Source organism: Pristis pectinata, chromosome 3 (genome assembly GCF_009764475.1).
Source record: "Pristis pectinata isolate sPriPec2 chromosome 3, sPriPec2.1.pri, whole genome shotgun sequence".
Lineage (NCBI taxonomy): Eukaryota > Metazoa > Chordata > Chondrichthyes > Rhinopristiformes > Pristidae > Pristis > Pristis pectinata.
In genome coordinates this window covers 108,815,545-108,838,978 of record NC_067407.1, presented here as the reverse complement: position 1 = coordinate 108,838,978, position 23,434 = coordinate 108,815,545, and the positions used below count along the sequence as shown (strand labels likewise).

Genomic DNA, 23,434 nt, shown 5'->3' with positions numbered 1-23,434 from the left:
GAGATTATTTTTGTATTGGTAGCAGTGATAAAATAAGACTGAGTCATAACTGTAATTATAATTCTTTGAGATTCTCAGAGGGTATCTTCATCACTTCAGCACTGGAAGGTTGGACTCACAAGAAGCAGCAGATGCTGAAATCTGACAAAAAATAAACTGCTGGAGGAACTCAGCAGTTGAGCAGCATTTGTGGGAAGGGAATTTTCAACATTTCGGGTTGAGACTCTGCATTAGGACCAATGGAAGGTTGCCTGGATAATTTTTTAAAAGTCCATTAACCAGATATGCAAAATTTTCACAAGGTAACCGAGGTCTGAAGAAATAGTTAAGTACAAGTTGTAATATTATTGCAACCAAATGTGCAGGAAGTCAATACAATTGGTAGCTAATATTCTCAAGCATTTGGAACGAGAGACTAAAGACACATAGCTCTTGCTTTAAGATTGACAATTTATTTTAGATTTAGAAATATTTAATAGACTCAGTGAACTGAAAGTCAAGTAACCTTAGTTGCCATCAATAACTATTATTCCCAGACAAATGTATGCTTTTGAATAGAGGACAATGAACAATAAGATATAAAAGGTACGCAAGTAGAAACTGTGAAATATTTCTCTCATATATGCAGGACGAAGTTATATTGTTTTTCAAAGGTTTCAACATTAAGTATGAAAAGAGCCATAAAGATTTTTTTCATTAAAGCAGCAATTCATAAACAATCATTAATGGCAGCCTTTTGAATTTTGAGAGAGCAGATTCTATATTTGTTGCATGTCAAATTTTCTCAGCAGTAGCCGATAACTCTTTGACAGTTTAGAGAGTTATAAGACAGTGTTCACAGAAAACCTTAAAATTACATTTATGAACGTATCAGAATGCCATCTTTTAGTATTGAGTATGAATTCCTATGTGCTATTTATGGTCAGGTTTCCCCACAAAAACTCACTACTAATGAGGGTCTTTCACTGGATTAAATAATTCACAAGGATTAAATTCACAAATCAATTACAATTACTAAACAAAATCTACTACCTGTCATTAATTATTCATCTATTTTGCTTGTAATTAAATTTCCATGCCAATTTGGTTAAGTTTAACATTTCCATATATGTTAACAAAGAAACTATATATCTCACTTAAGAGAAAATTGGATGGAGGTGTTCAAAATCACAAGTGACACAAACACAATCAGCCAACCCAACCTGCATCTGTACTGCGTCAGTTATGATTGTATGATTCTCATTGGAAATGAGTGACCATCATACTGACTATTGCTAAAAATAGAAATTTACAAGATCTACAAGATCAACATGCACAAAGTTCTTGTATCTGTGTTCCCTGCCTGGCAATTCCTCAGAGTTAAAATTCTCAACTGCAAATTCACTCCATTACCTCACTTCCTCCTGATGTACACTGTCTCTCCAAGCAATCTACACATCTCCAATTTTAGTATCCTGTAAATCCCAGACTCCCTTCATCCTCTTGACAGCCATACTTTCACTTATCTAGCCCTTAAACTGCAACTTCCTCCCTCAATCACTCCTGCTCCTTAAAACACACCTTAAGACCCACTTCTTTGATCAACTGATATCTAAATAAGGGTCCTGATCCACTTAAAAGCTGACAAAGCTGCTTGGATTTGTCAACTTTTACCCATCTAATTGGACAGAAACATGGAATAATCAAATGCAGGCCGAAGTCCAGACTTAACTCCAGCTCAGTACTGATCCTGGAATACCTATACCATGCACAATAAGGTCAGAGTTCTTCAGATTTCTTAACCTGGAAAATCTGCACACTGAGGCTGTGCCAGCTTTGACCAGACATAAAGTCTAGTGCATACATTAAAATCACTTGGGAAGGTAGGGTTGTTGAAAGAACAGAAATAAGTTAATTTACATTCAGTCAATTCAAAATATGTTTTTAAATGCATGCAGCAATTTTCAAGTGTTTCAATTTTGTACTAAATAATAATGTTGAATATTTTAAAGATGCTTTTCATTTTTCATTATTGCTTGTGTGTTTTTGGATGTCAAACATTCAATTGAAACCACCGCCAGCAAGCATGGAGCAGGGCCTCACTGTATGTCAAAAGCATTGTGGGACTAGAATCTCTCACATATGTTTAGATAGTGCCTAAGCCAGGTCCCTCCAGTCAGCTAAGCACCAGCCTCCCAACAGAAGTTTTGTGTCCAGGAGCACACTGCAAGAAAGAGTGTGTCCAAGGACAGGCAACCAACCAGCTGTGGTGGCTCCATTGGTTTCTTCCATCCAAGCTCCTACGATTGCTCCCTCCTTTGACTGAGTGTCAATTTATTTGTCTGACTACAATCCAATGAAGTGTCTTATGATACTTCACTATATAAAAGGTGCAAAATCAGATGCACACTTACCTCAAAGATGCACTCTGGCATTTATATAAAAAAAGCTTTAAAAAGCCACGTGTAGACTTTACATTTCAAGGACATCAAAACATACACTCTGAAGTTCAATTCAACAATAAGTTACAAGCAAGTTCTGCCTCTGTGAATCTTCCATTTTCATTGCTTCATGGCATAATACTTATCTCACAAGTTGCCATGTGTTGCGGCATGAATTTTGTTTTTTATTCATTAAACCCACGATGCTAATCTCAAACATTACGTATGAGTTTCCTTTATATTGTAATAAAACTATCATTTTGTATTCATTCACTGATAAGTTAAGGAAACATTAAGACAACTTGATTGTAACAGACAACAGAAAAGCAAGTCTGTAAATTGTCTCAGCTTAATAGCCAAATAATAGTATGGACTATTAACACAACAGCTATACGGAGGCTCCCTGCATTATGAAATCTGATTTTAAGCAAATTTTCCAATACATTTTTAAGGCTTTTTTCAAGCTACTAATAATAATGATAATACATGTTTCATGGTATTTATTAATGATTGGATACAGTATAAATTCCATTAGTTTAATTATAGGTAGTGTTAGAGTGATTATTCAGTGAAGTGAAAAAAATTGTAGCAAGTGTATGTAGAACAATACAATATGAGTAACTATAGAAAACGGACGTTTCTGACTTCCAGAGAAATCGGTTTATGGACAGTTCTCAGGAACAGAACTCTTACATAACCCATGGACTGCCTGCACTTAAGTTGCCACACTGCTTCTATTAAAGCAGTATCACTTAAACAATGCTTGGCTGGAGCTGCTCTTCAAGCCAGGATAAGTGTTGCAATCATAGTAATTGGGTCCAAAAGCAGGTCACCAAAGAAGGCTGATGGGCACACACCCTGAAACATAATGTACACTGGATGCTTTACCAGAAAGCATGTGCATGACAAAGTAATAAAGCCTGTTGCAATATCCAGATTTGCTTTGAGGTTCCACAAACCATTGTACGAGGTGCTCTCAACACAAGCTCAATGGTTTTCCACCCCTGAAGACAATGATCAATAAAGACAAGTGTCGATGCCCTGCACAAAGGGATGACTATTTTATTTACTAGATAGAGATGGAAGTAACGAATTTCATAATTGTGCTATACGTTCTTAATTTTGAATCTGTGTTTTTCTTTGGTCACAAAAATGACAGTCAGACAGTGATATAAAGTTCAGTGGTCCTAATGATTATGGAGTGAGTGCATTGGACCCGCAAGTGATGATTCACATGAAACGATCTGCAAAGAACTGCTCTCTGAGAACTCCAACAGATGGAGGTGCTAGGGCTAGTACCTCCCCCTGCTCTTCTCCACTTCATGCTACTTTTCTTCCTTTTCCTGTTCAATTCTTGTTACCCTCATGTGGCTTTTTCCTCGTGATGGCAAAGTTCTGGACCAAGAGGTGGACTATAGCAAACATGTCAAATCTCCTTATCCAGTGAGGTTACTGCAATGCTCCTCCTAACTGCACCAGGTGGTGAAAACCTCGGGTGGGTGAAGAGGGCAGAGGTGGAGGGCATGGGATGATTCCAACCTCTGAGACCGGGTGGGTAGGGGTAACAGAATTAAATACCTTTTGGCAGCTTCCCAAATCTTGAAAGAGCTGATTTGTTGCATGTCAGAATGTACTCAGCAATAGCCAATTCTTCTTTGACAGTTTAGAGTATTACTTACTTAAGCTTCTCCACCTCCTTACCTCACACCCTACTTTTAACATGCTCCTATACATCTAACTCTATGAACAAGTCACCCATTGTAATAACACTTTATCTGGCTAAATTTTTTGTCACTTTTTCTGGGAAATACCTTGAGAAATTTTACTATGATAAAAGCGCTATATAAATCCAAGCTTTTATTATAACAGCATTAGACAATGTAGTAGCCACAGCCAAGAAAGCTCACCAGTGTGCCTCTGCTTCCTCAGGAGGCAAAAGAAATTTGGCATGTCCCCTTTGACACTCACCAATTTTTTAATCAATGCACCAGAGGAAGCATCTTATATTGATGCATCACAGCTTGGTATGGCAACTGCTCTGCCCAAGACCTCAAGAAACTGCAGAGAGTTGTGGACACAGCTCAGCACATCATGGAAACTAGCCTCCCCTCCATGGACTCCGTCTATATCTCTCACTGCCTCGGTAAAGCAGCCAGCATAATCAAAGAGCCCCACCCACCCAGGACATTCTCTCTTCTCCCCTCTCCCATCGAGCAGAAGATACGAAAGCCTAAAAGTACTTACCACCTGGCTCAAGGACAGTTTCTATCCTACTGTTATTAGACTATTGAATGGTTCCCTAGTACGATAAGATGGACTTTTGACCTCACAATTTACCCCATTGTGACCTTGCACCTTATTGTCTCCCTGGACTGCACTTCCTCTGTAGCTGTGATGCTTCATTCTGCATTCTGTCTTGTTTTACCTTGTACTACCTCAATGCACTGTGTAATGAATTGATCTGCATGGATGGTATGCAAGACAAGTTTTTCACTGCACCTCAGTACAAATCACAATAATAAACCAATTCCAATTCCAGAAAGTAGCACTGGGTGGTCACAATCTGCCAATAGCATGCAGCATTGAGGGAACAACTGAAAGGGGAGGGGATTCAAAGGAAGGTGGGGGGGCGGGGTAGTAAAGTGAAAAGGAGTGTCCGATGAGGACTGAAGTTAAAGGGAGTAGGGAGAGGATTGGGAGAAAGGGGACTAAGGGAGAAAAAGGGACCAGGTGAGGGAGGGGGAATGAGGAAGAAGGCAAAGCAAGAGTATTTGCCTCTGCTTTATGGATGATTACAGTCAGTGCACCTGAGCGCACTCAATGTTTGGGCAAGTATCTGCACTTGTACATGTTTGATCTATGAAGCAGAGCCTGGTTTCCACTGTCTTGGACCTCCTTGCATTCAGACCAAGATGTTTCTTTATTAAGCCTGTGTGCAACTCCCCATTAGAAGTATTCCCTCGTAGGCATCTTTCACTCATCAAAATGAAGCCTGGCATCTGGAAAGTCAGGACTCTTATGGATAACTGCATCAGCAAAAGACCTGAACATTGCTCAACTCTCATAGCTCAGACGTTTCAACACTGGCAACTCCACCACGAATGAGACAAAATGGGCAGGACAAAACCAGCTTAAGGAACCAGGTGGGTGGTACATCCAAGAAACCCAGAAGATGACCACTGTCTTCATTGAGTGGATTTCATCACTAAGAATAAGATTGCCTGGCATCTCAGCAACTTCCATAGAGCCATAGAATCATACAGCATGGAAACAGGCCATTTGGCCTAACTCGCCCACACCAACCTGTGAGCACCCTTCCATATTAATCCCATCGCTTGGTCTATAGCCCTATATGCTTAAGTGATTCAAGTGCTCACCTGGACACTTCTTAAATGCTATCAGTGATCCAGCTTCAACCCCTCTTTCAGACAGTACTTACGAAACATAGGATGAAGAAGGTCCCCCTCATAGGTGCTCTAAATCTCATTTGCCTGACCCTAAATCTATGTCCTCTAGTTTTATTTACCTCTGATATGGGGAAAAGATTCTTCTGATGTACCGTATCTATACTCCTCATAATCTTATATACCCCAGCCATGTTCTTCTTAACCTCTTTCACTCCAGGGAGAACAGACCAAGCTTCTCCAGTCTGTCCTCATAACTGAACCACTCCATCCCAAGCAACATCATGGTGGACCTACTCTGCACCTTCTCCAGCATTATCACATTCTTCCCATGGCATGGTGGCTAGAACTGCATGCAGTACTCCAGCTGAGGTCTGACCAAGGTTTTATAAAAGTTGGAGCATAACCTCTCTACTTCTGTATTCAATGGCCCAACTAACGAAGGCTAGTATCCCATGCCTCCCAAGTCGTACCATTCATGGTGTATGCCCTAGCCTCATTACTACCCCAAATGCATCACCTCACATTTGTCTGGAGTAAACTCCATTTGCCATTTTTCAGTCCATTTCACCAACACATCGATTTCTCTCTGCGGCCTAAGACTACTTTCCAAATATACAACTCCACCAATCTTCACATCATCTGCAAACTTATCCAAGTCATTCATATATATTACAAACAAACAATCCCATGGGATAAATGAATGTTTCATGACCTTCCAATCAATCAAAAGCAAAACTAGTAAGCAACAGCCATCACACATAGGCCCCAAGCCTAAATCAATGGATGAGACCAAGGAGGAATTTGTGTTGATGTCTAACAGGAAACAAACTGATCCTTCATTGTGACTTCAATGGTAGAGTCAGAAATCTCAGGGAAGATGTGATTTTCAAGGATGGTGTAAAGAAAGCAAGTTCTTCCTCCTTACAAAATGCTTGAAATGAAGATTTGTCATAACTGGTGTCCTGTTTTGTTTGAGAAACAAAAGAAGACCTCATAGCAACACCTTAGATCCAAGTGTTGGCACCTGCAATATAATATCACTGACTGAGCCAAGAGGACCACAAGGACATCCAATTCACTCATGCAACTGCTGGACCAACCACCAATCTGCCATCTCTGTCAACCTTGTCCTCAGACAACAATGGCAACAGAAATACTGCCACAGGAAAATGTCGTGTCCTTTCCTGCATCCCACCTGTCACAATCTCAGCACTACCTCAGCCCAACAAGTGATTGAAAAGACCATCTAAAAGCTGAAAAGCAACAAGTTCACTGGAGCAGACCAAATCTAATCCAAAATACTGAAAGACGATGGAAAAGTAAAACTATTGTGATTTCATAATCTCATCTCCATCATTTAGGAAGAGCACAGTGTGGCAGAGGATCTCAGAAATGTCATTACCACCTGGGAGAAAGGAGACAAGTCCCATTATGATATCATTGCACAGATCCTGCTAAACCACCTCCTCCCAGACACCAAAAAGCTGGTTCCAGAGTTAGAGTGTGGATTCCACCAACTGAGGATCAATAGACATGATCTTCACTGCACAAAATAACTAGACAAAAGTAAAGCAGTACCAACCACCCTACATGGTCCATTTCAACCTCACAAAAGCCTTTGACACTGTCAAACAAGAGCGATTATGAAGAATCCTTCTTAATTTTGCTGTCGTCAGAAGTTCATAATCATTCCATGTTTGCTGCACAATGACATGCAAACAATGATCCCAGTCTCAGTACAGATTGGGATCAAACAAGATTGTGTCATCACTCCTGCCCTTGTTTTGATCCTCCTCACCTCCAACATACTTCTGACAGAAGTGGGTTTAACCTACAACATGTCCAGGTTCAACTTGTACTACTTCCATTTCATGACAAAGTTCACTCCAACCTCAGTCATTAACTTACTGTACACTGACAATACTCCAAATCATCATTGGTTCCTTCACTGAAGGGTACAAAAATTGTCCTTACACTAAGTATCCAGAAAACAAGGGCCCTCTACCAACCTGCTGCCACATATCATCATCCCCTAATAATCACGATCCACAGCAGGAACCTGGAAAATGTGGATCACTTTCCACTTCTCAGGAGCTATCTCTCAGTAAAGGCAGATATCAACGACGAGCCACCTCAAGGGCTCCAGCACAGCCTTCACCTGACTGAGGAAAAGACCTCAAGCCTGGTACCAAATTCATGGTCTACTGAGCAGCAGTGATTCCCTCCCTACTCAATGCTTCAGAGTCATGGACCTGGAGGGATATCACCAACACTGGCTCTGCAAAATCCTCCAAATTTGTTTATGTCATAGTCAAACCAATGTCAGTGTTTTCTCCATTGGCCCACTGACGTTGAGTCTATGATGACACAGAAATAGCTCCATTGGACTGGACACATTATCTGCACACTCAACTCCAAGGTGCCAAAGTAGGCGCTCTACCTAAGTTCCACCAAAGGAAAAGATTTCCACAAGGTCATGGTTCAAAGACATCCACAAAGTCTCTTTGGAAAAACGTAACACTGTCACTGACTCATGGGAATCGCTGGCCCACAACTGCTCACAATGGAGAAGGAGGTTCACACGGGTTATTGGGGACTGCAGGTCCTCATGATAGCAATAGGAGAAGGCCATTCGCAAACAACAGAAGGTATACACAACATCCCAAACTACCCATCCACCTGACCCAACACTTCAAGCCCCACCTGAGGGAGAGATTGTGAATCCCATATGGGATTCTTCTGCCACCTCAGAACCCACGGAACTGGAGAAAAAGCAAGGCATCTTCCATTTCCAGAGACTTCCTAGGAGGACAACAGGAGACAATAGAATGCAGAGTATGTTCATCCAAGACCTCAAATGCTCCATCGCTGTCCCTTCAATTATTGCAAGTTTTGTTTACGTTTAGTTCTCTTATATAACCTGTCGTGCAAACCATTAATCAATGTGGAGGTAATGAGAAAGGTTTTTTTTTTACCTGAATCAATAATTCTAGCTCCAGGGAATTGACACACATGTGCTTTTCCAGAAACTCAATTTCTGCATAATAATCGCAGTCTTCTGAGAGCTTTCTGTAGGCTGTTCAAGCGCTCGGAACACTGTGGCGCCGGATTATCAAATAGAGCACCACAACCAGAAAATAAACTGAGGCGGTCTTCCATTTCATAACACTTGGGTTCAGGTCGCTGTCATCTCCTGAAGTTAAAAACCGTCGGCTTTGCAGAAAGGATAACCTTGGTTTTGCATTCTGAGTTGCAGATTTAGGGTCTAGTAAATCGGGCGCTGCCACTGGGGAAAAGCAACATATGAATAAATCCATGGGACCCTTTTCACTGTCAACCAGACTAAATCGGTTTTATAGGTTAATGGTTTTTCTGCTTTACAACCTTAATTTACCCTATGATAGTAAGTTTTAAATATGCAATAAATATCTGCATTACTATAAACGTCATAATTCACAACTGACGGTGTAACTGAATTTGCTTAAAACATATTGAACAGATCAGGACTCAATATGGGATGTCCGTATTATAATCATAGATGGACTTCCTCTCAACAATTGTTTTGGGTGCATTTTTCCTTGTTATCAGAAAAAAAAGCCTTTATTGCATGCATTCTGCACAATGGGGTCTCACGCAAGTATTTTAAGTTCCTGTCACAGAAAACGTATGCATTTGAATTCAAATGCCTGAAAATACATAGTGTGCTCGCTAAAATAAGTTATTATCATACAGTTGACAATAGATGTGGCATCATACGCTTAATTTGAAATCAATGATAAATATGCACCTTTAAGATAAATCCTGAATCAATTACGCTGAGCTCATTAAGAGAACCCTGGTCAGGTATTGTTCATTTTAGAGACCGCGAACATGTACAGAAGCACTCAACTGCGGACAAAATTCACCTCCCAAAAATGTTTCATATCCAGACAGTAGCCTTCCTTTGAAGCCGACTTAAGTACAGCCTAATAAAATTATGGATCTCTGCAAAACCTTGCTCAGCATTAATTCCAGAATGACAATAGAAACAGACCCCTTTAAAATGCATTTAATAACCTGGTGATATTCATAGAGGCGACTGGTACTTACTTCTCGTACGGATAATTCACCCTATTTTCTTAAATTAGCAATCTTTTTTTGTTCATTGTCAAGAGAAGAGTCGAACATTTAGGAGTGGATGTTGTGCCACATGGTTCATACGTGTTCATCCTAGTCGAAATGCACAGCGCTCTCTCTCTCTTTCTGAATATCTCACATGCACACGCTCATATATACTCACACCTCGCTTCATTTAAAGGATCCACGCCCGTTAAAATCATTGTCCCATATCCAGAAGATCGTCGGGCTTTCTGCCGTGCGATTAATAAAAAAATTATGCGATGGTGATTACGATTGGAAAGGGAAACAGACAACGAAGAAAACAATTAGTCACATCGACTAGCAATAAACATGATTCGCTATTGAACTTTCCGGATTACAAACACCAAATGATAAAAAGGCCATCATTATTATTTAACTGGCCAATCCACGTTAACCTTTAATAACCCATTTGTAGGATGACTGTTCAAATGTTTCTATGCTTCTGCATCATTTTTGTGTTCAACAACGATTTCGTCATACACGTATACAGATTGCAACCTTATAAAGTTCATTTATATTAATTGGGAGTTTATAGATTTCCAAGTATGTACAAAACAGGCATAGTATATAAGTGCCTTTTAGTGCAAACATGTTAAAATGAAAATATATGATTGATAAGAACAGCTGCAGTTTGCAAATTACCAAGAGTTCAAAAAGAATCTTTTATCCACTTTCTAACTTAACAAGAAACCCATTTCTTTCATTGTGTGCCCCCCCCCCCCCCACTATATGTGTGTAGAATTCACATCTGGATTTTATGTTGCCAGGGTGGTATTTTTTCTGCTCATTTAGGACCAATTGCATGTAATAAGGAGCTTGTGCTCAAAACATCCGTCAGGGTCATAAACAGTCATTGGCTGTGGGAGATCATAAACATAAAATAGCAAAAGAAAAATAAACTTTCCAGTCCTAATTTCTCAAGAGTTGATATTTATATTTTCAACAGAGTTTAAAAAAGACTTTCTCAGAAGTATTTTCACTTTGATAGCAATCTGCTGAAACTAATTCCAGACATCTCTGAAGGTTTGCAAGTAGCTGGTTTATTATGAAAATAAGCAGATTGCAAATTCTGTTTTGAAGTGTTTTCAGATACGGTCAATTTTACAACAATCTTTCACTACCAAAATGTGTATTAATGGAAGAAGAATTTGTTGGAATATCGCTACTTTTGGGTTGATTAGTAAAAATCAGACTTAAAAATTGTTTAGCTCCTAATGCTAGTTAATAAATGCATTGAATGGATCTTAGCTTAGGTGAGTACTTTGGGCGGCATGGACAAGTTGGGCCGAAGGGCCTGTTTCCATATAGTATTACTCTATGACTCTATGAAGAGCCGCTCACCTGCAATTTTCTGATTTTTTAAAATCGTTTTTTTACACAAAGAGCGTTAAGTGCCTGGAATGCACTGCCAGGGGAAGTGGTGGAAGCAGAACGGATAGTATTGGTTAAGATGCATCTAGACTGGCACATGAACTCGCGGGAAATGGTGGGATGTGGATCATGTGAAATCTCATACCACCAGGTTCAGGAACAGCTACTTTCCTACGACCATCAGGTTCTTGAACTGATCTGCACAACCCTCATCCTACCTTAGCAATGGAACACTACAGACCACCTCTTGCACTACCATGGACTTATCTCTGATTGTGGTTTTGTTGACATTAATGTCTTGTTTTGTACAGTCTTTTTTCTTCACTATTTTGTATAATTTATGGATAATTTATGCTCTGTATGTTGTCTGAACCTACGTGCCTGTGATGCTGCTGCAAGCAAGTTTTTCATTGTACCTGAACTTCACTGTATTTGTGCATATGACAATCAACTCAACTTGACTTGACTTGATTTGAAGCAGATGGGATTAGTTTAACTTGGCTCAAGGTTGGTGCAGATATCAAGGGGTGAAGGGCCTGTTCCTGTACTCTATTGTTCTATGTTCTGTTTGCTTTCTCCTGATGAACAATCCCAAATGGATTTTAATATTAGATAATCTTGGAATCATAAAAATTGTGACACAGAATGAGGGTTGGTGTTTTTCTGTCGAAGCCCAATATTTATTTAGAGCTCCAGTTACACTTGATTGCCCTTTTCAAAATCTTTCATGATCTTCCTATTCACTTACCAGAAATTCATCCTTTCAGGCAAATCTGATGAGTTGTGCCTGTGTGATTATTTATTGTAGCCTATTTTATACCATCACAGAAGATTAAATTGTCTCTAATACTCCTAATTTATTTCATAATTCCTCTCATAATAATTGAGGTCTTTGTTGCTATTATTAGTTTGAGAATTTCCTTTCAGATTCTTCCCTTTTTCATTGTGTTTGAACCAACCTCAATTTTGAAGACACATGAGACTGATGCAGGATTTTTGGCCCAAATCATCGACAATTCCTCTCCTACCATAGATTCTGCTCAACCCACTGAGTTCCTCCAGCAGATTATTTGTTGTTCCAATCTTGAATGACTATAGTATTTTATTCTTGGATAATTCTGGCATGACTTCACCATTACACTTGATAACTCTCACTTTCTTTCAGTATTGTGATGTCCAGGACTATTTGTGATATTCTCTCTGTGATTGATGTAAAATCTTACACAAATTCAACGTGATTTTCTTGCTTTCATTGAAACCTTCATTCTGTGGACCATAGAAAAGCTTTCATCACTTGCAACCCCAACATTAACAACCAGATCACCAGTATATGTCAGCAAATGAAAATTAAAACTGCAGGAGCTGCAAATCTGAAATGAAAACAGAATATGTAGGTAAGTCAACATGTGTGGAATAAGAAATAGTTAACATTTCAGGCTAAAGGATCTTTTTCTTAATTATTTTAGTTTTGCTTAATGGTTTTCACTTTGTGTTTTTGGTGTTTTAAGCTAACAATTTTTAATTTTATAAAGAATTAATAATGTTTAAATTTGATAACTGTTTACCTAATCTGTTACTATTTTTAAATACCTCTGAATATTAAAGTCATTTAGAAACTGTCAAAAGTCCCTCATAGGCGGCAGGGCTTTGCTGCCTGTCAAAGGGCTTCAAGAGTATTTCAGAGCAAGGCTTTCTCAGGGTGTCAGTGAGAGCCTTGCCACCTGCTGCTGGAATCCAGGTTGTTTTGAGCCAGCAGGGTAAGCCTTCACATACAAGTCAAATAAATGCAGGCATGGGATGATTGTGGAAAACAAATGTAGTTATTAGTCTTGTGCAAGCAAAACCTGACCCATTGTATCCATGGTTAGATTGCTCTGTTCTCAATTTCAGAGCAACCTTACCATTTGGAGTTAATGTTTTTCACAGGTCTTTTCCTGCAATGTAGAATCTCACATTTGCCACCCATTTTCACACCATATTTAACTGTCTATGCCTTCTTGGACTCTTTCCCACAGTTTAACCTCTATTCTCACCTGTCATCATCAAACCTTCAGTTTGTTGCAAGTCATTTATATGAATGGGAAACAGAAGAGATATCAATAGATGTCCCTGCAGAACATTATTACTTACTTCTGCACATCATAAACATACATTAATCCATAACTGCAATCTAAACAATCCTTCTTATGCTCAGTGCCATTTACAATTGTTCTGATGAAGAGTCTTTGACCTGAAATATTAACTCTGTTTCACTTTCCACAGATGCTGTCTGACCTACAGAGTGTATCAGCCTTTTCTGTATTTGTCTCAGATTTCCACCATCTGCAATTTGTTGATTTTAATCTACTATGATAAAAGATTGAATAAGCTTTATTGTGTGGCATCTAATCAAACATTTGAAAATACATTTTTACTAAATAGAACAAGGCATACATTCTTATTTGAGTTTCTTTGATTTCTCAAAGAGGAACATTTACAATTGGCACAATCTCAACATGAAGAGTTAAAAACCCAAGCACAGAAATCCACAGCACCAATTTCTTAACAAAGATAAAATTTACAGCACAATGACATGTTAAGTTTGTTCTTTAGAAAACTGAAACATATATGTTTTACTTCATGCTTTCTTCCATAACATAATGTGTCAAAGTTAAGTGTACATTTTTGTGTCAGATGAAGAAAGCTCTGTATCTCATGCAAACAGACTGGAGAGACGCAAGAGATTGCAGATGCGGGAGCAACAGCTAGTCTACTGGAGGAACTCAGTAGGTTGAGCAGCATCTGTGGGGGCAAAGGAATTTCAATGTTTCGGGTCAAAATCCTGCATCAGGACTCATCAGTCCTGCAACCGGAGAGATATTGGGTGGCCATGAGGCTGGAGGCAAGGAACATAGGAACTATCAAAGAAAAATGACCAAGGTCCATGTAATTCTCCATCCCACTCTCCGTCTAACCTCTCTGGCTTTGATCTTCCAACGAAGCCCAACTAAGCTGAACTACGTGTTTCATCTAGGCATATTGCTTAATATTGAATTCAACAATTTCAGGTAACCAGCCTTTCCTGTTTGTGTCAGAATTGATCAACCCTGATATGAGGCTCTGAATCTGTAACGTGAACTCAGTTTTTCTTTCTCAACAAATGCTAATTGATCTATTGAGTATTTCCAATATTCTTTTTCATTTCAGATTTCCAGAAATTGCTGTGTTCTGCATCTCATGCTTCTAGCATTGTTTTCTCCTCTAGAAGGATAGACTCTCTGGAGTGTATCTTTATGCATTGCTCTGGACAGATCAGCTGTGATTGACAAGAATTTATCACCCTTTCTTAGATGGACACTCTAAATCCTACCCTCTTTCTGTAACTCAAAGATATATTTTCTTATTTTACCTGTCTGATGAAGAATCATTGACCTGAAATGTTAAATCTCTCCACAAATACTGCCTGATCATTTGAGTATCTCCAGCATTTTACTTTTTTATTCTGCATAAGACACCTTCTGCCTCCCTGGTAATGCCATGATACAACATTAATGTAGATGTTGTCCAATAACTGGACTCACTATCAATTAAATCTGCAGTGTTCTCTGACACTAGCTGAAAGAAAACACCCCACCAGTTGAAAGCTCTGTGAAGCATTGGTCTGGAGTCATCTGTTCCTTCCAAACATGTTATTCCTACCTTATGTCATGTCTCAACCTAGTTATGTACTTTTTTTTCAAAGTGGTATTTTTCCAAAGTCATTCAGGATTGTGTTTAAATGAATACCCCATTATTTCCCTATGAAGCTTTATCCATAGATTGTTTCCATAAATTAATTTTTAAGTATACCCATGATCTATACCCACTGATTTTACAAATGAAACATGCTCAAGGTAGACTCCTCAAATCCTCTTGTAAGTGTGACGTGCAGCCGGGGCACCTTTCTTTGCACATTCTTTGCAACTGCTCCAGATGTGCAGAAGTGTCCCATTTGTCGACAGGCCTCAAGATACAGAATGTGCAACAGACTGAGCAAACAATGGAGCCAAAGACCTTCAACATCATCTGCTGTACTTATTCATCATCAGCTAATGATCACTGCAATGTGTGAATCACATGTAACTTTCTTACCGTTCCCACCAAAATGTGAGTACCTGAGCCAGTGTATGAAAATGCATTCTCTAAATGCATGACTATTGTCATCCTGCTGCATATTCTTCATGAGGAGTAAAGGCCCTATGGAAAATTAAAAATACAAATTAGAACTGCTAAGGTGAAAATGTTGAAGGTAATTCTTATGCACATGATCATTTTTCATTCATTCATGATTTCAAGACCACTTGTGTGAATGTGTGTAATACCTATCTTCAGTCCTGACCCGAAATGTTGACTACTTGCTTTTCTCCACGGATGCTGCCTGGCCTGCTGAGTTCCTCCAGCATTACAGTATTTTTCATCTCAATGAAGTGAAGCCCAGAGGCACCCACTGTACTTCTGCCCAACTCCAGTAGCCATGCATAGTATTAAGATCTCCAACCCCCCCCTCCCTTCTCTGTCTTTCCCTGGCATTCATGCTCTCTTCTTTGGCAGAATGGGAAGGAGATTTATAGGTAAGGATAATGACATGTTGAAGAAAAGGATGGAAAATATTGGATATGAGAAGCACAACACAGCATAATGTTGAGTTGGATGTCAAATATAGCTGAACAGATGATGATATGAGGAACAAGGTAGACAAAAATGTATTCCCAAGATGTGAGTTGGTATCTAGAGTGATGTGCTAGAGTGGATTGTAGAGTACAGACTGTAGGTGTTGGAATATTGCACACATCAGGGTGTAGGTGAATGTGTAACTGTCCTTATTTTTTCTAGATTTGATGAAGACATGAAACCACTTGTGATTCTAAATATGACATCAGTCTACCTGTGATGCTTCTGTTTTATCCTATGTCCTCACAATTAATGTCAACAGCTGGCCACACATCTAATTATATTCTATCCTTCTTTATTATCAACATTATGGCTATTATTTCATAAAATTTTACACCTGAAAATTTAACAATTAATCTTCTTTTCTATGATTCTAATTTGCTCCTGAGAGACCTCTGAATAACTTGTTTTGAATATTATCCATTTCCATTAAGCAGCAACAATCAGTTTTGCAGCTATATCATTTAAAATATATAAACCCAGGAAGTCAGATCATTAGCCGTGTCTCCATTTGCTTGATCAGGTTAACATGGAAACCTTTCTATCAATTAGATTATCAAATTCCTCAATATCACTATTTTTCTGCTACTCTTACCGTTTTGACCCTTTTTTTTCCTGACTGGCTGCTCGATTGCCTCAGTACATGGCACATCTTCAACTAACACAGGCACCTCTTGAACTGCCAAACCATCCTTCTCCAGAAACTGTCAGTGAGCATCAAAAGTGAACAGTCTGCCCCATTCTCTGACTACAGCTTCTTACACACTTTTCTTAGAGACCTCCCGCACTCCATTAGTTTTCTACAGTTTTCACCTTCACGCAATTACTCACCCTATCCTTCTTCAAAGTTACATCTACAAAATTATTCCCCTTCAGTACTTCCTGCATGGCCAGCTTTAAATGCAAATAAAACATTTGAAAAATAATAGCCTGGAAAGTAATCTCATAATTTATAGTTTATATAATGTTTCATCTTCAAGCAGGTTTTTAGTTCTAAATTCACTAAGAAAAGAAAACCTCAGCAATTACATGTGACAAGTGGTGAAGGAGCAGCCATCATCAGCTCCACCAGACGCTAGAGAAATGGAAGTTCTTGAATGCATGCTACATACCAATTAACAACTATAGCAAGGCCACTTGCTGTTCAAAGAAACCAATAACAAGTTTGTTGCTGCAATGATATTGCTATCCAGTTCTGACTTCCCATTTTATACTGATTTCTGCAGTTGGAGATTGGCAGGATGACTATTCTAATTTGGAAACCTTGATGGAACCTCCAGACCATAGTTCTCTGTGAAGTCTCTAGCTGCATTGGAGATGGTAGGTACTGATACAGAGGTAATCCATTGACCCTGTGATGTAACTCCTCTATCTGCTGCTTGGTCTAGCAACTGACTGGCACCAAGTTTATTCTTTCAGGAATGGCCTTCCAAAACCTTGCAAGACTGCATATAGACCACAACCCCCACTGTATTTCTTTTCCACTCTTACTGGTCCACCGTGGTTCTCTCTTCCTTTGTTCACCTTTTTTCATTCCCGCACCCCTCTCACCCCGTTACCTTGGTTTGTTACCCTCCGCCAACTGGTCCCATCTGCCCATCACCCACACACCTATCCACCTGGGCTTCTTCTCCCTTGGCCTACCCTTCCTATCCTCTCAACCATCAGGTTCCATCTGCCTATCATCCCTCCCTTATCTGGTTCCACTTATCACCTTCCAACTTCTGTCTCAAACTTGTCCTCCCCTTCCCCTCCTGGCTCCATCTGCCCTTAGAAATCAGGAACTAGCTGCCCCACACACTGCAGTGAACTAGTGTTCTCTTTGGGAACACTAACTAAAAATCAGTATCTGTCTGATTTTGGTCCATAATGAATGACCTTACACTTAGCTGTATTGAAGCCCCAGTTTTGCCCATTCTCAAAATGCACCAATGCCCTTAATACATTCCCAGCTACAAAACTTAATGCCACACCAATCTTTGTCAGATCAGAAAAACCTGGATAGGTGACACTGTTGTATTAGCAAAGTAAATAATCCTTCACCACTTCCCACAGCTCCATTAGGATCCCACCACAAGCCACATCTCCCCTCTCCCACCCACATCTCCCACCCTTCTCTACTTTCCACAGGGACTATTCTCCCCCGTGACTCCTGGACTGCTCATATCATCCCACCCAACTCTCACCATCTCCTGACACTTTCTCCTGCAACTGGAGGAGGTCCAACACTTGTCCCTAAGCCTGCTCCCTTACCATCATCCAGGGATCTAAACAGCTCTTCCAGGTGAGGCAGAGAATCATGTCCACTTCCTCCAACTTGGTCCAGCTCCTCTACATTGGAAAGACCAAGCATAGACTAGGCGGACCATTATGTGGAGCACCTGCACATTGTCCACATTGGCCACCTCAAGCTTCCAGTTGCATGTCATTTTCAACTCCCCTCCCCATTTCCCACATGGACTTGTCTTCTCCATTGTCATGGTGGGGCCAAGCGCAAACTAGAAGAACAGCACCTCATATTCTGCTTGGGTCGCCTACAGCCCAATAGTATGAACACTGAGTTTTTCCAATTTCAGGTAAACTATACCCACCACCCATCCCTGTGTCCCTTCCCACACCCACCAGCCAACCCAAGATCTCTCTCCCTTAGTTTGTCTTTCCTATCCCTACCCCCCTCTGCCCATCGCCCTTCAATTATCTGGTTCCAGCTATCACCTACCAGACTCTGTCCTTGTCCTCCCCCATCCAGCTCAATCTGCCTATTTTTGTTTCTTATCTATTTCCACCTATCATCTACTAGCCTCTGACTCATCCTTCCCTCTCACTTCTATATACTGGCTATCTTCCCGCTTCACTCTGTCCTGAAGCAGGGTCTCGACCCGAAATGTCATCCATCCCTTTCCCTCAAGAGATGCTGCTTGACCTGCTTAATTCCTCCAGCAGTTTGTCTTTTGCGCCAGATTCCAGCATCTGCAGTCTCTTGTGTTTCTAAATAATAACATATAGTTAATAGTGGAAGCCAGGCATAAATCCTACTGGAACACATTAGCTGCCCTTCACCACCTTATTTATCTGTTATTTTCACTTTCTGAATTTTACTCCAAACAAGCTTCTTAACCAGATAAATAATTTGTTTTAGTTCCATGTAATGCAAGGATAACTTTAATGTAAGTTATCAGTCTCTTTTGTCTGAATATTTTCTGGAATTACATCCTACGATGAAACAGACTTAAGTTAAGAATGAAACCATAAGCAAATAGACCTTCCTCTGGATGTGGCATGTGCTGGGTTGAATTTGAAGGGCAAATAGAGCAAACTGGAATGCTAAGTCACACTATATCAAAAATTCATTGAAACAAAATTAGCTTCTGGTAAAATTTCAATCTATTTTAAGGCTGATGGGTAGCTCCTTCCATCAAATTTAAATGTTAAATGAGTGTGACTAGCCTTTCCAAACATTATCCCAATCTCCTGTCACAAACACATCTCAACTTACTATCTTTGCTCTATTCAATGAGGTGGAAACCAATTTTCTTTCATGCAACTGAAGATAATTGTTATTTTTCCCTGCATATCAATCCAGTTCATACTTGGGAGCATCTGTCAGGATTTTTTAAAGCTGAGTTAATTCTGCATAAAATAAATTAAAGTTGCCAATGTCCCTCCCTTCCTCTTTTATAAATAGAAGAGTGAGGATGGAGCAAAGGCTGGATTGAAAACTCATAGAGTTGATTTTGCTCACTACAAACACCAACTGACTCATCAGGGTCCACAGACAAGAAACCTTTTCATACCCTAGGTGCCTCAGGAAGGTCTGCTTCCCTCACCTGAGAGTACACAAATTATTGGTCGGTCTGTTTTGTACCTTTATTCTATCAAGAGAACGACTTTTTCTATATTATTCAAAGTGTCTATTGCCTTGACTTCTCTACAACTTACATTCAGGCAGCCATGAATATTGGCACTTTAGTCAAATAACTGATTACCATGGAATCAAGAACGTGATTTGACATCAGTGCTGCTACTTTGAAGATCTAAGCTCCAGGTAACACCCTCTCCTGACATCCCACAGCTAAGCATGTGTCCTCAGCACTATTTAAAGAAATTAAAACTACCTACAGATTGGCTTTTTGAATTATTTCTTTCGGCTATTGCTGGAATTGTAAACATTTTGGGTGTTATTCGGACTTATTAATAATTACAGTGATCTATAGGAAATCGCCTTACTGCTGCTGATCCATTTTGGGTAACCTGAGGCTGAAGGCAAATGTTTGCAAACTTGTGTCCCAGAAGGGCTAACTTTTAGCATTGAGTATAACTGGGAGATTAAGCAAAGTTCATAAAGAGCAGAACAAATTGCTTAAAACAAAGAAAAGCTGGAGGAAAGGAGAACAAGAGGCTGCCGAGCATATGGGTGGGGAAATTGATTGCAACATGCTGCAATACCTGAGAAACTCATTTGCAAATTAGATTCCTCAGCTATAAGCTGCTGGATGGATGCTGCTTGTGATATGAGGGAAATTGAGACTGTGAATATTAAATGCTGTATTATGGTTGGCTCCATAGGTATGTTCAAGGAGGGAGCCATGCTGTAAAAGATGAGCTCTATGCATAGTGCAAAGGCATGTCCCAATTTGCTGCCAGCTTCTTCCATTCTTCTTAATGTTGAACAAAATCTTCCTAGCAGGCTTTCCACTTTACCTGGCATTTGGATGTGTTCATCCCTGATCTTCTTCAATATCCTGGTCCATCACTGTCGTTATCTGAGCTCTCTGTGACCTATCCCTCAAGTGAGCTTGCAACTAAATTAACCATTCTTCCTGACTAGGGAATCTGTTTTGTGATGTAGCTGAATAGCTGCAGACTGGAATGCAAATGGCACCTCACACATGCAGAGGCTGCCCCCATCCTGCCCATTAAATTACACTCAGAGTTGATATCTGAGCTGTTGGTTATGTCTATGCAATTTGGTGCATCTCACTGGTAGGGATGTTGTTCCTCCGATGTCTGAGCAAGATACAGTTCTTGGTTATGTGAAAAACAAAGGGACAGTGGTAGAGGTCACAGAGGGAAGAGAGGAGAAAGTTAAATGCTTCACTTTCAGCATCTTCTCTGGAAGAACAGATTATGAAATGAAGGGGAAGTGGGATGAGAGAAGGAAGACTGGGTTAATACATACTCTCATCTTCAATGACTTCTATCCCACTAATGGCCATAGGCCTTCCCATATAGGTCAGCATTGTCTCCTCTATGGAATTATAACAAGCAGGCAGCTGTCTTACATTAGAGTGCCACCATCTCATTGCAAGAGAATGCAAAGATTATCAGTGACTGTCTTCTAGTCTGTTCAGGTAATGAGTTCATAATAGTTGAATTGTTGGCAATGTGTGCCAGCTGCAAGAGGTGTACTCAAGGGTTGCAACAGTATTAAGTGGGTGAGGGGAAGGATATCGGTGTTGCTGGAGATTATTGGTTGGAGAGTGATGACTGGTTATTGAAAAGACTATCTGAGGCTAATGGTACATTTAGTCAGTTATAGCTTTTGCAGTCACACTCCATGACCTTAAACTCCTTCTAACGCTTCATTTCAACCCTTGATGCTGTACTCCTGGTATTGATTGACCTGGATGGCTATACAGTATGTTCCCACTGACTTCAACATGTGGTCCTCCTGACCATACTAAGAAGAAGGACATCTGGCCTCCTTTTAGGACTCAGGTGCAGCATTGAAACAATGCTGGTCTCTCACTCTCGCTCCCTCTCAACCACCAGACTCTGGTCTCTTTCCCAACACAGATTCACTGAGAGAGCAATTTCCTGCACCTCTTGCAGTCACAAAAGCACCTGCATTTGAAAGGGGAGGATTGGTTTTAAAAACCCAAAGCTAACAAATTAAATGACATTGACACCAAGTTGTTGAGTGCAGCCAATGAACAGCACAATAAGCGCAAGCCGCACCAAAATCATTGTACTGAGTACACAGCACTTTGCTGCAGTGTAGCAGCATGTCACTCAATGATGTGGGTTATTTGCTCATTATCATCCCACATTCGCTTTCAAGAGGGAGGCCATATTCATATGCATATACTTTATATAATAGCCAATGGCATAAAAGAGAAAATGGGACAGAAGGGATAAAAACAAACTGTCAAGACTCCCACAACTGTAGGAAATACTGACAGAACTGAATTGGCATTCAAACTTACTCAACTTTATGAAGAGTGGGACTTTTCATTTAATTAGTATGCATCCAGTGTGAGATGCCAACCACCTTCCCCAGCATGGGAATACCTGATACCAGGAAGCTGTAAGGATGTTTTCATCCTCCAATAACCTACTGAATAACCCTAGTGATCCAGAATATATGTCAGCCGGCCCTACTGACATGTTTAGACACCAGGCTCAGCAAAATAATATGTAAGATGTGGCTTGTGCAGAATTTAGGCATTTTCAAGTCTCATTTAGGATAAATATGCTAGAGCTCTGCAATAAAGCAGTCCAAATCTGCAGAACCAGTATGCTGCGCACTTTGTAATAACACAATATAGAAAGGCATACTGCTTCCAGAAGCTGAAGGGAATATTGCTAACAATGTTAGGGACAAAGTGCTCCCTTTCTCCAATTATGAGGAAGATGTACAAGAATGGAAGATGTGTACTGTGATAGCCAGCCTGCAGAGAAGGAAGACGCATCAATAGGTTGGCTGTGGCGAGCGGAGGTGGAAGAAATCTGGCACAAAGAGTTCAGAGACGTGTTGGAAGGTAATGCATATGGAGAGAGCAAAAAGGGAATATACAATAATAAGTAGGATATTGAGGAACAGAGGGAGCTTGTACACAGATTCCCTACAATTGTAGGAAAGATTGATAAGACATAGAGCACACCTGAGATAAAAACAGAAATTATGTCAGTTAAGATACTGAAGGATAGCCAGTAATTTAAACTCACAATATTTAAACAAAAGCATTTATCAAGACGGACAGAGAATTTATTTTCTGTGTGCCTATTCCCAAGGAAGCAATTGGTTCCAGTCTGCTCAATACTTGTATAATAATAATATATAAATAGCAGTTGATTATGTAGTATAGAACATAGAACATTACAGCACAGTACAGGCCCTTCGACCAACAATGTTGTGCTGACATTTTATCCTGCTCTAAGCTCTATCTAACCCTTCCCTCCCACATAGCCCCCCATTTCTCTATCATTCATGTGCCTAAGAGGCTCTTAAATGTTACTTTTGTTTCTGCCCCCACAACCTCTGCCAGCAGTGCATTCCATGCACCCACCAATCTCTATGTAAAAATCTTACCTCTGACATCCCCCTTATATCTTCCTCCAATCACCTTAAAATTATTTCCCCTCGTGTTAGCCATTGTTGCCCTGGGAAAAGGTCTCTGATTGTCC

General features: G+C 40.0%; 1 protein-coding gene across 1 annotated transcript in view; it reads right to left on the bottom strand.

Moving 5' to 3' along the window:
* LOC127568002 (potassium channel subfamily K member 2-like) overlaps positions 1-16,915 on the bottom strand; it is a 100,795-nt gene extending 83,880 nt beyond the window's left edge. Inside the window, 6 exon segments of the mRNA XM_052011248.1 lie at positions 8,803-8,861; positions 8,864-8,933; positions 8,935-9,113; positions 15,449-15,553; positions 16,623-16,731; positions 16,859-16,915. Of these exon segments, the coding sequence (XP_051867208.1) occupies positions 8,803-8,861; positions 8,864-8,933; positions 8,935-9,113; positions 15,449-15,553; positions 16,623-16,731; positions 16,859-16,915 (579 nt within the window).
* Positions 16,916-23,434: the final 6,519 nt, after the last annotated feature.